The 16,482-nt window shown below is 46.2% G+C and overlaps 1 protein-coding gene across 1 annotated transcript in view; it reads left to right on the forward strand.

Moving 5' to 3' along the window:
• col28a1a (collagen, type XXVIII, alpha 1a) overlaps positions 1 to 16,482 on the forward strand; it is a 41,156-nt gene that overhangs the window by 5,596 nt on the left and 19,078 nt on the right. The window contains exons 8-19 of the mRNA XM_056298918.1: positions 401 to 445; positions 543 to 587; positions 1,785 to 1,838; positions 1,937 to 2,005; positions 2,153 to 2,221; positions 2,396 to 2,464; positions 9,387 to 9,455; positions 10,323 to 10,391; positions 10,474 to 10,542; positions 10,667 to 10,735; positions 10,893 to 10,964; positions 11,147 to 11,215. Coding sequence (XP_056154893.1) covers positions 401 to 445; positions 543 to 587; positions 1,785 to 1,838; positions 1,937 to 2,005; positions 2,153 to 2,221; positions 2,396 to 2,464; positions 9,387 to 9,455; positions 10,323 to 10,391; positions 10,474 to 10,542; positions 10,667 to 10,735; positions 10,893 to 10,964; positions 11,147 to 11,215 — 768 coding nt within the window. The remainder of the gene's footprint in view (positions 1 to 400; positions 446 to 542; positions 588 to 1,784; positions 1,839 to 1,936; positions 2,006 to 2,152; positions 2,222 to 2,395; positions 2,465 to 9,386; positions 9,456 to 10,322; positions 10,392 to 10,473; positions 10,543 to 10,666; positions 10,736 to 10,892; positions 10,965 to 11,146; positions 11,216 to 16,482) is intronic.

Here is a 16,482-nt window from a genome sequence, read left to right on the forward strand (position 1 = left end):
CTGGATCCTGGGTCCTGGCTGCAGTCCAGCCTGGGCCCTGGGTCCAGTCCAGCCTGGGTCCTGGGTCCAGTCCAGCCGGGGCCCTGGGTCCTGGGTCCTGGATGCAGTCCAGCCTGGGCCCTGGGTCCAGTCCAGCCTGGGTCCTGGGTCCAGTCCAGCCGGGGCCCTGGGTCCAGTCCAGCCTGGGTCCTGGGTCCTGGATGCAGTCCAGCCTGGGTCCTGGATCCTGGGTCCTGGCTGCAGTCCAGCCAGGCTGGACTGGACCCAGGCTGAAACGGACAGAATAACTCACGAATGATACATGACAGCTGCCGCCTGTCATGTGAATGTTACAGTGATGTCTGATGGGAAACCGTGTCCGAGACCGGATGTCTGTCTTGTCTTGTGTTGTGTTGTGCAGGGGGAGCGTGGGGAATGCGGATCCCCCGGCGTGAAAGGAGAACAAGTAGGTTTCACGACTGATTTCGTGCTTTGTTACATGATTTGCTTGGTGTCGCCTCACACGTGAAGTCATATGGTGCCACTGTACCGTTTCCCCACAGGGTCCTGACGGACCTCCTGGCCAACGAGGCCCCCGAGGAGAACAGGTGAGCTTTTACAAAACCCGCTTCCCTTACCTCGATAGATCCCTCACGGCGGGTTTTGTCACTGTTTCAACAAAGCCGTCTTGGATCACCGGCCACCTCTCTATTTCGGTGTAGTGCGACCCACCTGGTTACGGAACAAAACAATCCTGGGACGTAGAATGTAAAAGTGGTTAAATCTGGGAGGGTTCATACCTGTGTGAGTGAGGGGTCGTGAATGAGTCCCGTATCCGTCTGCGTCCGCGCTGAAACAATGAGGAACTAAGGCGAAACAAACAGGGTGTGAGCTCATCCCATGCTCTGCACTTATGGAATGTGATTTGTGGATTACATCTTATCCCCTTCCCAATGTTGCCTTTCTGACGACCAGAATCCACGCCTGCACTGTTTTGTTCTAGCAGTTGAGTTGACTTTGTCCTGCAGGATTAGTGTTTGGGTGGGTACATGTTATCCATTCACTCTCTCTTCTCCTCCTCCTTAAACATTTGTTGCTTGCCAAGCATTGGCATGACTGCAGCAGCCGGCCTCCGTCAGACCGCAGCCCCGTTTCTGGCGGTTCTTCTCTCAGTCCACCTCCTACCATGAGAGCCAGTCTGTGGGGACGCCTTCACGACCAACTGGAACTCTTATGACTACAACTACTTATAATGTCCCCCCTCCCCCCCTCCCTTTCCCCCCAATTTTACTTGGCTAATTACCCCACTCTTTCGAGCCATCCCCGTCGCTGCTCCACCTCCTCTGCCGACCCGGGGAGGGCTGCAGACTTCCACGCGTCTCCTCCCATACACGTGGAGTCGCCAGCCGCTTCTTTTCCCCTGACAGTGAGGAGTTTCACCAGGGGGGTGTAGGGCGTGGGAGGATCATGCTATTCCCCCCACTTCCCCCTCCCCACCAAACAGGCGCCCCAACCGACCAGAGGAGGCGCTAGTGCAGCGACCAGGACACATACCCACATCCGTGTTTCCACCTGCAGACACGGCCAATTGTGTCTGTAGGGATGCCCGACCAAGCCGGAGGCAACACGGGGATTCGAACTGACGATCCCCGGTGTTGGTAGGCAACGGAATAGACCGCTATGCCACCCGGACGCTATTTATAATCTTTAAAAACTCAAATCATTTGGTGTCAGTGACAGTGTCATTTCTGTCTTTTCTTAAATAATTCAACTGTTTCTGTCTCTGTTGTTCGTATTTGTTCCAGGGACCAAGGGGAGATCCTGGGGAACAGGGATCAGAAGGGATCACTGGACCAAAAGTAAGATCACTATAGCAGTTGAATTTCAAATACATCAGCAGAAACAATGTCTATAAAGGGATGCAGGTTTTTAAAATGTCTATTTTATCTTCCAAAAGGGGGATCGCGGACCAAGTGGTGGACCTGGACCTCCAGGAGATACGGGCATTGGGCTCCCTGGCCCCAAGGTGAATTCAAGTAGTTGACTGAACGAGATGCTGTCCTCATACTTGAGGAAATATCCATTTTTGTTCAAAGAAAAAAAATCCACAGAAAATGTGTAGTGTTCAGTGCATCTGTATCATAGAAGCTTTCTAAATCGAACTATTACTTAGGGTGACAAGGGTAACCAAGGAAGACCAGGTCCCTCTGGGCCAATGGGTGTTGGTGAACCAGGGTTGCTGGTGAGTTGACCGAGCTCAGCTAGACACGTATGCAGACTGCAGTGGACAGTCTGCCCACAGGCAGGAAACCCATTCCAACCCGAGTTACTTTGCAATTCTGTTGAATAAAGACAATCCTGACGTGAAGCACATGCCTTGGGTTTATTCAGTACCCTATTTTCATTGATTTTCTAGGGCCCAGCTGGGCCACCAGGGATTCAAGGACCACAGGGGTTTCCAGGTGAGGGGCTCCCTGGGCCAAAGGTAAGCCTCAAATGGTTTTCATTAAAAAAAACAAAACTAATGTATGATTTCTGACTGGAGATGTCAGTGGATGTGAATACGCTGTCCCTATAGAACGTCCTGTTATGGGGCTAACCCTCCTGTTTGGTTGAGATTTTTGACAATTTCTATTTGTAAAGCGCTTTGAGTGGCTGTTGTAGCTAGAAAAGCGCTATATAAGATGCAAATTGATTGATTGTTTGGTTGGTTGATTGGTTGGTTGGTTGGTTGGTTGGTTGATAAATAGGCCCATATTGACCTTTCACAAAGTACCACCCCAGAACGGTGCTTGTCCAATCCTATCTTAGCAAAGGTTTCTATGTGAGGGAGGTCCGTCAAGCTTTCAAACACACAGCAAAATGCTGAAGCGGTGGGCCTATGGGGTCTGCAGACCGGATACTAGATATGTGAAAAGTTTGGAAGGGGTGTAATTCTCTTTCCCTTCCCCAAACCCAGAACACAAGAAGCACAATGTGGGCAATAGATTTGGCAGTATAGCAGACCCCATGGCCAGCTTCATACATCCAGAATCAACACAAATACCTGTCTGCTCCAAGCTAAGCTTGCTACTAGCTATTATTGATAGCTAATACAGCTAACGTATTATTACTGTTACTTTTACCCACACAGTGATTATTACCATTATCAACATATCAACAACATGTTACTGACTAACAAAATAACATTATTAATTTACCTGATGAATGTAACCAGCTAGACTATGGCCAGAGATACCTCATTTAATGATAGCTAAAGCTAGCTAGCCTGCTAACATAACTCTGTTATGCTAGTCACAGGTTAGCCAGGTTCCACCTTTCACTTCAGAGCATCAAGACCCGCGGGGAGGGTTGGCTGGGATGGTCTCTGGCCAGTCTGGCCTCCCCGTATCCGGCCTATTTTAAACGTTTCTTCCCCTCTGGGAGCTCCAGGTGGGGACCGACCGTTTAGAAAAGTCATCCCGCCCGCGGAGGGTCTCGTTTGCCTTGTTTTGTTGAAAATACCGGTTCTGGTCCGGTTCTGGTCCTGCGACCCCCAGGAGCCCATACAGATACCCGACAAAGCCTGGATAAAAGAACGCTATGGGGAACCTTGGCCTTTTAATATTCTGAATGTGTCCCTCCTGCATACTGTAGCCCTCCTGCCTTTCACGGGACGATATTAAGGATGAATTACTCCAAAATAAATCACTTATTTTCTCCGGGAATGTGCCGATTTCTTCCTTTATGTTTATGGCTTTTCCAGCTACTTTCTGGATGGTTCTGAAATGTTTGATGGGCATAGCAACAGTAACTAAGGGGGGGACTTTACGAAAGGTCAATTGTCTCTGACAACTAATACTGGACCAATCATTCTAATTGATTTTTGAATGTTCATGTACTACTACTACTACTACTACTACTTTGGGCTGCTCCCATTAGGGGGCGCCATAGCGGATCATCCATCTCCATTCCTTCCTGTCCTCTCCATCTTCCTCTGTCACACCAGCCACCTGCATGTCTTCCCTCACCACATCCATAAACCTCCTCTTTGGCCTTCCTCTTCTCCTCTTCCTTGGCAGCTCCATATTCAGCATCCTTCTCCCACCATACCCAGCATCTCTCCTCCACACATGTCCAAACCATCTCAGTCTTGTCTCTCTTGCTTTGTCTCCAAACCGTCCAACCTGAGCTGTCCCTCTGATATACTCGTTCCTAATCCTGTCCTTCTTCATCCCTCCCAGTGAACATCTTATCATCTTCATCTCTGCCACCTCCAGCTCCACCTCCTGTCTTTTTATCAGTGCCACTGTCTCCAAACCATATAACATAGCTGGTCTCACAACCATCTTGTAAACCTTCCCTTTAACTCTTGCTGGTACCTTTCTGTCGCAAATCACTCCGGACACTCTTCTCCACCCACTCCACCCTGCCTGCACTCTCTTCTTCACCTCTCTCCTGCACTCCCCGTTACTTTGAACAATTGACCCCAAATATTTAAACTCATATACCTTCTTCATCTCCACTCCTTGCATCCTGACCATTCCACTGCTCTCCCTCTCATTCACGCATAGGTATTCCATCTTGCTCCTACTGACTTTCATTCCTCTTCTCTCCAGTGCATACCTCCACCTCTCCAGACTCTCCTCAACCTGCACCCTACTCTTGCTAAAGATCACAATGTCATCCGCAAACATCATCGTCTACAGAGACTCCTGCCTGATCTCATCTGTCAACCTGTCCATCACTATTGCAAACAAGAAAGGGCTCAGAGCTGATCCTTGATGTAATCCCACCTCGAACCCATCTGTCACTCCAACCGCACACCTCACCACTGTCACACTTCCCTCATACATATCCTGCACCACTCCTACACACTTCTCTGCAACTCCTGACTTCCTCAAACAATACCACACCTCCTCTCTCGGCACCCTGTCATATGCTTTCTCTAAATCCACAAAGACATAATGTGACTCCTCCTGGCCTTCTCTATACTTCTCCATCAACATTCTCAAAGTAAACGTCACATCTGTTGTGCTCTTTCATGGCATGAAACCATACTGCTGCTCGCTGATCATCACCTCTCCTCTTAACCTAGCTTCTATTACTCTTTCCCATATCTTCATGCTGTGGCTGATCAACTTATACCTCTGTAGTTCCTACAGTTCTGCACATCACCCTTGTTCTTGAAAATCAGTACCAGTCTGCTTCTTCTCCACTCCTCAGGCATCCTCTCACTTTCCAAGATTGTGTTAAAACTCCACTGCCATCTCTCCAAAATATATCCATGCCTCCACAGGTATGTCACCAGGACCAACTGCCTTTCCACTCTTCGTCCTCTTCATAGCTGCCCTCACTTCCTCCTCGCTAATCCACCACACCTCTTGATTCACTATCCCCACATCATCCAACCTTCTCTCTCTCATTTTCTTCATTCATCAGCCCCTCAAAGTACTCCTTCCACCTTCTCATCACACTCCCCTCGCTTGTCAGCACATTTCCATCTCTATCCTTGATCACCCTAACCTGCTGCACATCCTTCCCAGCTCGGTCCCTCTGTCTAGCCGATCGGTACAAGTCCGTTTCTCCTTCCTTAGTGTCCAACCTGTCATACAACTCACCATATGCCTTTTCCTTTGCCTTCGCCACCTCTCTGTTCGCTTTACGCGGCATCTCCTTCTACTCCTGTCTACTTTCTTCATCTCTCTGAGTATCCCACTTCTTCTTTGCCAACCTCTTCCTCTGTATACTTTGCTTTATTTCCTCATTCCACCACCAAGTCTCCTTGTCTTCCTTCCTCTGTCCTGATGACACACCAAGTACCTTCCTAGCTGTCTCCCTCACTATTTCTGCAGTGGTTGTCCAGCCATCCAGCAACTCTTCACTACCACCCAGTGCCTGTCTTACCTCCTGCCTGAACTCCGCATGACAGTCTTCCTTTTCCAACTTCAACCATTTGATCTTCGGCTCTGCCTTCACTCTCTTCCTCTTCCTGGTCTACAAAGTCATCCTACAGACCACCATCCGATGCTGCCTAGCTACATTCTCCCCTGTCACCACCTTGCAGTCTCCAATCCCTTTTAGATGGCGCCTTCTACATAAGATATAGTCCACCTGTGTGCACTTTCCTCCACTCTTGTACGTCCCCCTGTGTTCCTCCCTCTTCTTGAAATATGTATTCACCACAGCCATTCCATTTTCATCCTTTTCCCAAGATCCACCACCATCTGTCCTTCCACATTCCTCCCCTTGACACCATACCTACCCATCACCTCCTCATCACCTTTGTTCCCTTCACCAACATGCCCATTGAAGTCCTCTCCAATCACCACTCTCTCCTCCTTGGGTACCCTCTCCACCACTTCATCCAACTCACTCCAGGATTCTTCTTTCTCTTCCACCTCACACCCAACTTGCGGGGCATATGCGCTGATAACATTCAGCAATACACCTTCAATTTCCAGCTTCATACTCATCACTCTGTCTGACACTCTCTTCACCTCCAGCACGCTCTTGACATACTCTTCCTTCAGAATTACCCATTTCTCCTCCCATCCACACCATGGTAGAAGAGTTCGAACCCTCCTCCGATGCTCCTGGCCTTACTCCCCTTCCACCTGGTCTCTTGCACACACAGTATGCCTACCTTTCTTCTCTCCATCATGTCAGCCAGCTCTCTCCCTTTACCAGTCATAGTGCCAATATTCAAAGTTCCGACTCTCACCTCCACACTCCTACCCTTCCTCCTCTCCTGCTGCTGCTGGACATGCCTTCCCCCTCTCCTTCTCCTTCACCTAACAGTAGCATAGATTCCACCGGCACCCTGCTGGTTAACAGTACCGGTGATTTTCGTTGGTAACCTGGGCCTCGACCGATCCGGTATGAAAATCTGACTTACGAGCCGCATGTTTGATTTGGTAAAGATTTTACGCCAGATGCCCTTCCTGACACTACCCCCCCCATGCCTCCGGGCTTGGGACCGGCACTAAGGAAGCACTGGCTTGTGCATCCTCAGTGGCTGGGTTAGAGTCCAAAAAATGTGGAGAATAATAAAGATAAAGATAATGAATAATGGGAAGCATATACGAGTGCAGCACACCAATGACATAGTATTTTCTCCAGACTGATCAAATACACATAACTAAATACTGAAAAGTAATCAAAATACTTGTTTCAAATGCCCTTTTTTTTAATCCTGCCCATCCGTGTGGGTGTCAGTGTATTGGGTGAGTACTGGTACCATGTTAACATTATATTTCCATCACCTGGTCTATGCTGATTCAAACACACATGTTGTGACTGTGAAAGTTCACCACTTGTGACAGAAAAGTGCACGTAGCCTCCTGTACCGGTGTGCAGGGGCTTCATCCTCAACAAATTCACTTTCATTAGGGAATACACCACGATGTGATTCCTCCTCAGCCTGGTCCCCAGTCTCCCAGGCTTCCTTATTACATCGCCTTTATCATCAGGGTGATAGAACAGCATTTATAACATGTCTGCTGGTCACTATAAACATCTACAGCAGTGATGACGCCAAGGCGAAGCCGGCGTCACGGCTGCGTTATAACTGCTGCTGTACGTTTACCCGACCCCGGAGGCTGGGAGATCCCGGACTTCTCCCCACAGCTGGACTACATGCTGCCTGTCTGCTTCTCGCGGCGTGTCAACTGTGAGACTCTTTGTTTCCAGAAACTTTAGTATTTTTTTTTTTTACTTGTTTTTATTTGCGTTTATCAGGTGCAGTTACACAGTACAGTCACATGTTCAAATACACAACACATACACATACACAGATGTCTTAAGAAGCGGTCCGTGGATTTCGGCATCCCCTCAATGTCCACATATAGTTCCCATTCTCCAAAAAGGAAAAGGAAACAGGAATGAGTAGTGGCGTTTGTCCATGAGCACAGACACCAGGTAAATCTACTCCTACATTTTCGTAATGTGTGTGTGCGTGGTGTTAGTGTGTGTGTGTGTGTGTGTGTGTGTGTGTGTGTGTGTGTGTGTGTGTGTGTGTGTGTGTGTGTTAGTGTAGATAGCGGGACCGAAAACTAAAGCACTTATGATCCTAATTCTTTTTGGAGGTGGTAGGTATTGTCTCAGAGAGTAAGGGAAAAATCCCAGACAATTAAAATTATGCATAATTATGCATAAATATGCATTTTTCTAAAAATGGCTAAAAACCACTTTTCTCGGCATTTCAGATGATTCTAAGCATCTTTGATTTTTTCTCCTATATACAAATTTTTTTCTGGGACAGAAATGTTTTGGCATTATAAAAAATATATGCATTTTTGCAAAAATGCACTTATGATCCTCATTTTTTTTTGGAGGTGGTAGGTATTGTTCCAGAGAGGACCAGAAAAATAGCAGAAAATTAAAATATAATTGTGCATAATTATGCACAATTATGCAAAATATGCATTTTCTAAAAACGGCTAAAAACCACTTTTCTCGGCATTTCAGATGATTCTGAGCATTTGGGGGGGAGGGAGTTGGAGTGGGGGGGGGTTTAGGGGCGGGGGGAAGGCGGTTAGCTGGCAGGATGAAGAGGAGGGAGATTTAGACGGGTGGAGAACCAAACCGCTACATTGTAGCGGGGTTCTTCTCGTATAGATCATATAAGAAGAAGAAAAGACACAGTGTTCACATTTAAATGAGGAGAAAAGAGATCCAGAAGGATTTTGTCACTATCTCTTATTTCAGATCAACTGAGAAAATATGAACTAATTGGGGACCACTTGGTCAACAATATATCTGTTTTAGCTGTAACCTATCAGTTATGATTTCCGTGTAACAGACGTCCTTCTCCTTGTCCCTCCACCGTGTTCCTGCGGGGGCTGTGGCCTCAGCCAGGAAGGACACTGTCATCATCTTCTTAGCAGTTAGGAGGAGGACTCGCAGTAGTGATGTCTGATGTTTGTCTGCTGCATCTTCTGGTAATATTCACAATAACTAGCGAGATGGTTGTAAGGGCAGTTCTATATCGAAACATTTTTTACTTTCGTTTTGTATATTCTGCCAGTAGTTTTGGACAGTCCCAAAATATGCGTGTATGGTCTCCTATCAGGCTACAGCCTCTCCAGCACTGATCCCAGACGCTACCACATTTTGATAAGACAAGACGGGTCCTGAAAAACCTCATCTTAACTTTCCATTCAAATTCCTCCCAAATGGGGCGATTTGTGAAACTTGAGTATTTTTAGGAACATTCTAGACACCGATGCTGGAGTCAAAGCCATTAAACACCACCCCCACTATCCAAAATGTTGCTGTTACGAGCTAGATTTGTTTTGTTTTTTCGTTTTGTTTTGTTTTCCAAGAGGAGTCAAACACTAAATGGCATTGAATCAACCCCAAATATAGCAGGAGGGCAAAGTCTGTCTCCACACAATCCTTTTGACCTCCTGCTGTGTTCTTTACAGGGTGACAGGGGTTATGAGGGTCCTAAGGGCAGCCGTGGACCTCCAGGAATAGGGTTCAAAGGTGATAAGGTATAGTTAACATCCCTCCAACTATTACTACCACTCCAACAGACAGACAGACAGACAGAAAAGAGACAGAGATGGACAGAAAGATGACAGACAGACAGAAAATAGACAGACAGATAGACAGTCAGACAGACAGACAGACAGACACACACACACACACAGACAGACACACAGACAGACAGAAACATAGTCAGACAGAAACATAGACAGACAGACAGAAACATAGTCAGACAGACAGACAGAAACATAGTCAGACAGACAGACAGAAACATAGTCAGACAGACAGATAGGCAGACAGAAACATAGTCAGACAGACAGATAGGCAGAAAGTCAGACAGACAGACAGAAACATAGTCAGACAGACAGACAGATAGACAGTCAGACAGACAGATAGGCAGAAAGTCAGACAGACAGACAGAAACATAGTCAGACAGACAGATAGACAGTCAGACAGAAAACAGACAGAGATGGACAGACAGACAGACAGAAACATAGTCAGACAGACAGATAGACAGATAGGCAGACAGTCAGACAGACAGACAGAAACATAGTCAGACAGACAGATAGACAGTCAGACAGACAGATAGGCAGACAGTCAGACAGACAGACAGAAACATAGTCAGACAGACAGAAACATAGTCAGACAGACAGATAGACAGTCAGACAGAAAACAGACAGAGATGGACAGAAAGATGACAGACAGACAGAGAGAACGACAGACAGAAACATAGCCAGACAGACAGATAGACAGACAGACACACAGACAGACACACAGACAGACAGCAGTAGGTGATTGTTTCTTTGCAGTGCTGGTAATGGGAAGTGGTGATGCTTTCAAAGACAACTTAAGTGCTCACCTGGCATCTGCAGGGAAACTCAGGAGCCCCTGGCCTTCCGGGACTGATGGGGTTTCCAGGAGCAGGAATCCAAGGGGAGAAGGTAAGGCCAGTCTAGAGTCCTTCTCTTGTCTTTCTCTTAATGGACGAAGATTTTTAAGCATGATTTTTCTTTTTGACTTCAGGGGGACCTGGGGCCGGCTGGGCCTCCCGGTCCTAGAGGGTCTCCTGGATTGGGTATTATTGGGCCAAAGGTTGGTAAAGCATTATCAGATGGCTGACCGCACTAGTTTTAATGTCTTGAGTCTTGTAAATGAAAGCTAACGAGTGGTTATGTTACAGTGTGTGCAGTCCACGCTGACTTGTTGGTTTCCATAGGGGGACCAAGGTTTCCCAGGAGAGCTAGGACTACAAGGAGAGAGGGGAATGGGCGAGCCAGGGCCAAAGGTGAGAGTGGCTGTATGAGGCTTACCAGTATTACGCTTACTCCATCTGCAAAAAAGTCTGAAGCCCCGTGCTAAATTGTGGTCAATAATATCCACCGATATAATGCACGTTTAATAGAACGAGTTACATCACGGCGTATATATTTGTTGTTTTCCAGGGGGAACCAGGACCCGATGGGGCTGCAGGGATACCTGGCATCCCTGGTGAGGATGGGGCCGTTGGACCAAAGGTGGGTTGGCTAATGTAGATCAAAAACCACTTAATCCAGTCACTGGGATACTGAATCTATTGCCCGAAACCACTTTCACATCTCGAATGGCCTCACAAATGAAACATGAGTTATTCACTGCACAGTGCTGGTTAATTTCTTCTAAACATCGGTGTTTCTCGTCCCTGTGTCCATAAATCTAGGGTGAGATGGGATTACCCGGACTTCGAGGGCCAGAGGGTGCATCAGGGAAAGGACTTCCAGGAGAAAAGGTGGAATTGCATTTATTCATTTAACAGACAATTTGATCCAAAGACACGTACAAGAGTCAGCAATTAGCAGATGAATTGGTATGTTACAAACCGGCTTCATGGAGCATCACACTGTAATCATGTCATGGCCAAGAGTGCATGGCAAGGGCGTCCGGGTGGCGTGGCGGTCTGTTCTGTTGCCTAGCAACATGGGGATCGCCAGTTCGAATCCCTGTGTTACCTCCGAATTGGTCGGGCGTCCCTACAGACACAACTGGTCGTGTCTGCGGGTGGGAAGCCGGATGTGTCCTGGTCGTTGTACTAGCGCCTCCTCTGGTCGGTCGGGGCTCCTGTTCGGGGGGGGATAGCGTGATCCTCCCACGCGCTACGTCCCCCTGGTGAAACTCCTCACTGTCAGGTGAAAAGAAGTGGCTGGTGACTCCAAATGTATGGGAGGAGGCATGTGGTAGTCTGCAGCCCTCCCAGGCTCGGCAGAGGGGGTGGAGCAGAGACCGGGAAGGCTCGGGGGAGTGGGGTGATTGGCCAAGTACAGTTGGGGGGGGAAAAAGGGGGGAAAGGCCGAAAAAAAACAAGTGTGTGTCAAGTTGAGTGCATTTAGTGTACATGAAGCATCAAGACCACAACTCAGAAAACCACAACCACTCACAAAACCACAACTCACAAAACCACAACTCACAAAACCACAACCACTCACAAGACACAACCCAGAAAACCACAACCACTCACAAAACACAACTCACAAAACCACAATTCAGAAAACCACAACCACTCACAAAACACAACTCAGAAAACCACAACCACTCACAAAACACAACTCACAAAACCACAACTCACAAAACCACAACCACTCACAAGACACAACCCAGAAAACCACAACCACTCACAAAACACAACCCATAAAACCAGAACCACTCACAAACACAACTCAGAAAACCACAACCACTCACAAAACACAACTCACAAAACCACAATTCAGAAAACCACAACCACTCACAAAACACAACTCACAAAACCACAATTCAGAAAACCACAACCACTCACAAAACACAACTCAGAAAACCACAACCACGCACAAAACACAACTCAGAAATCCACAACCACTCACAGGCACAACTCAGAAAACCACAAACACAACCCAGAAAACCACAACCACTCACAAAACACAACTCAGAAAACCACAACCACTCACAGGCACAACCAAGGAAACCACAACCACTCACAAAACACAACCAAGGAAACCACAACCACTCACAAAACACAACCAAGGAAACCACAACCACTCACAAAACACAACTCAGAAAACCACAACCACTCACAATCACAACTCAGAAAACCACAACCACTCACAAACACAACCTAGAAAACCACAACCACTCACAAAACACAACTCAGAAAACCACAACCACTCACAAAACACAACCCAGAAAACCACAACCACTCACAAAACACAACCCAGAAAACCACAACCACTCACAAACACAACCCAGAAAACCACAACCACTCACAAACACAACTCAGAAAACCACAACCACTCACAAACACAACCCAGAAAACCACAACCACTCACAAACACAACTCAGAAACCACAACCACTCACAAAACACAACCCATAAAACCAGAACCACTCACAAACACAACTCAGAAAACCACAACCACTCACAAAACACAACTCACAAAACCACAATTCAGAAAACCACAACCACTCACAAAACACAACTCACAAAACCACAATTCAGAAAACCACAACCACTCACAAAACACAACCTAGAAAACCACAACCACTCACAAAACACAACTCAGAAAACCACAACCACTCACAAAACCACAACTCACAAAACCACAACTCACAAAACCACAACCACTCACAAGACACAACCCAGAAAACCACAACCACTCACAAAACACAACTCACAAAACCACAATTCAGAAAACCACAACCACTCACAAAACACAACTCAGAAAACCACAACCACTCACAAAACACAACTCACAAAACCACAACTCACAAAACCACAACCACTCACAAGACACAACCCAGAAAACCACAACCACTCACAAAACACAACCCAGAAAACCACAACCACTCACAAAACACAACCCATAAAACCAGAACCACTCACAAACACAACTCAGAAAACCACAACCACTCACAAAACACAACTCACAAAACCACAATTCAGAAAACCACAACCACTCACAAAACACAACTCACAAAACCACAATTCAGAAAACCACAACCACTCACAAAACACAACTCAGAAAACCACAACCACGCACAAAACACAACTCAGAAATCCACAACCACTCACAGGCACAACTCAGAAAACCACAAACACAACCCAGAAAACCACAACCACTCACAAAACACAACTCAGAAAACCACAACCACTCACAGGCACAACCAAGGAAACCACAACCACTCACAAAACACAACCAAGGAAACCACAACCACTCACAAAACACAACCAAGGAAACCACAACCACTCACAAAACACAACTCAGAAAACCACAACCACTCACAATCACAACTCAGAAAACCACAACCACTCACAAACACAACCTAGAAAACCACAACCACTCACAAAACACAACCCAGAAAACCACAACCACTCACAAAACCACAACCCAGAAAACCACAACCACTCACAAAACACAACCCAGAAAACCACAACCACTCACAAAACACAACCCAGAAAACCACAACCACTCACAAGACACAACCAAGAACACCACAACCACTCACAAAACACAACCCAGAAAACCACAACCACTCACAAACACAACCCAGAAAACCACAACCACTCACAAACACAACTCAGAAAACCACAACCACTCACAAACACAACCCAGAAAACCACAACCACTCACAAACACAACTCAGAAACCACAACCACTCACAAAACACAACCCAGAAAACCACAACCACTCACAAACACAACTCAGAAACCACAACCACTCACAAAACACAACCCATAAAACCAGAACCACTCACAAACACAACTCAGAAAACCACAACCACTCACAAAACACAACTCACAAAACCACAATTCAGAAAACCACAACCACTCACAAAACACAACTCACAAAACCACAATTCAGAAAACCACAACCACTCACAAAACACAACTCAGAAAACCACAACCACGCACAAAACACAACTCAGAAATCCACAACCACTCACAGGCACAACTCAGAAAACCACAAACACAACCCAGAAAACCACAACCACTCACAAAACACAACTCAGAAAACCACAACCACTCACAGGCACAACCAACGAAACCACAACCACTCACAAAACACAACCAAGGAAACCACAACCACTCACAAAACACAACTCAGAAAACCACAACCACTCACAATCACAACTCAGAAAACCACAACCACTCACAAACACAACCTAGAAAACCACAACCACTCACAAAACACAACTCAGAAAACCACAACCACTCACAAAACACAACCCAGAAAACCACAACCACTCACAAAACCACAACACAGAAAACCACAACCACTCACAAAACACAACCCAGAAAACCACAACCACTCACAAAACACAACCCAGAAAACCACAACCACTCACAAGACACAACCAAGAAAACCACAACCACTCACAAAACACAACCCAGAAAACCACAACCACTCACAAACACAACCCAGAAAACCACAACCACTCACAAAACACAACCCAGAAAACCACAACCACTCACAAACACAACTCAGAAACCACAACCACTCACAAAACACAACCCAGAAAACCACAACCACTCACAAACACAACTCAGAAACCACAACCACTCACAAAACACAACTGAGAAAACCACAACCACTCACAAAACACAACTCAGAAAACCACAACCACTCACAAAACACAACTCAGAAAACCACAACCACTCACAAAACACAACCAAGGAAACCACAACCACTCAAAAAACACAACTCAGAAAACCACAACCACTCACAAAACACAACCAAGGAAACCACAACCACTCACAAAACACAACACAGAAAACCACAACCACTCACAAAACACAACACAGAAAACCACAACCACTCACAAAACACAACACAGAAAACCACAACCACTCACAAACAACCCAGGAAACCACAACCACTCACAAAACACAACCCAGAAAACCACAACCGCTCACAAACACAACACAGAAAACCACAACCACTCACAAACACAACCCAGAAAACCACAACTACTCACAAACACAACTCAGAAAACCACAACCACTCACAAACACAACTCAGAAAACCACAACCACTCACAAAACACAACCCAGAAAACCACAACCACTCACAAAACACAACTCAGAAAACCACAACCACTCACAAAACACAACCCAGAAAACCACAACCACTCACAAAACACAACACAGAAAACCACAACCACTCACAAACACAACTCAGAAAACCACAACCACTCACAAAACACAACCCAGAAAACCACAACCACTCACAAACACAACCCAGAAAACCACAACCAATCACAAGCACAACACAGAAAACCACAACCACTCACAAAACACAACCCAGAAAACCACAACCACTCACAAAACACAACTCAGAAAACCACAACCACTCACAAAACACAACCCAGAAAACCACAACCACTCACAAACACAACCCAGAAAACCACAACCACTCACAAAACACAACCCAGAAAACCACAACCACTCACAAAACACAACACAGAAAACCACAACCACTCACAAACACAACTCAGAAACCACAACCACTCACAAAACACAACCCATAAAACCAGAACCACTCACAAACACAACTCAGAAAACCACAACCACTCACAAAACACAACTCACAAAACCACAATTCAGAAAACCACAACCACTCACAAAACACAACTCACAAAACCACAATTCAGAAAACCACAACCACTCACAAAACACAACTCAGAAAACCACAACCACGCACAAAACACAACTCAGAAATCCACAACCACTCACAGGCACAACTCAGAAAACCACAAACACAACCCAGAAAACCACAACCACTCACAAAACACAACTCAGAAAACCACAACCACTCACAGGCACAACCAAGGAAACCACAACCACTCACAAAACACAACCAAGGAAACCACAACCACTCACAAAACACAACCAAGGAAACCACAACCACTCACAAAACACAACTCAGAAAACCACAACCACTCACAATCACAACTCAGAAAACCACAACCACTCACAAACACAACCTAGAAAACCACAACCACTCACAAAACACAACTCAGAAAACCACAA

Source organism: Lampris incognitus, chromosome 18 (genome assembly GCF_029633865.1).
Source record: "Lampris incognitus isolate fLamInc1 chromosome 18, fLamInc1.hap2, whole genome shotgun sequence".
NCBI lineage: Eukaryota > Metazoa > Chordata > Actinopteri > Lampriformes > Lampridae > Lampris > Lampris incognitus.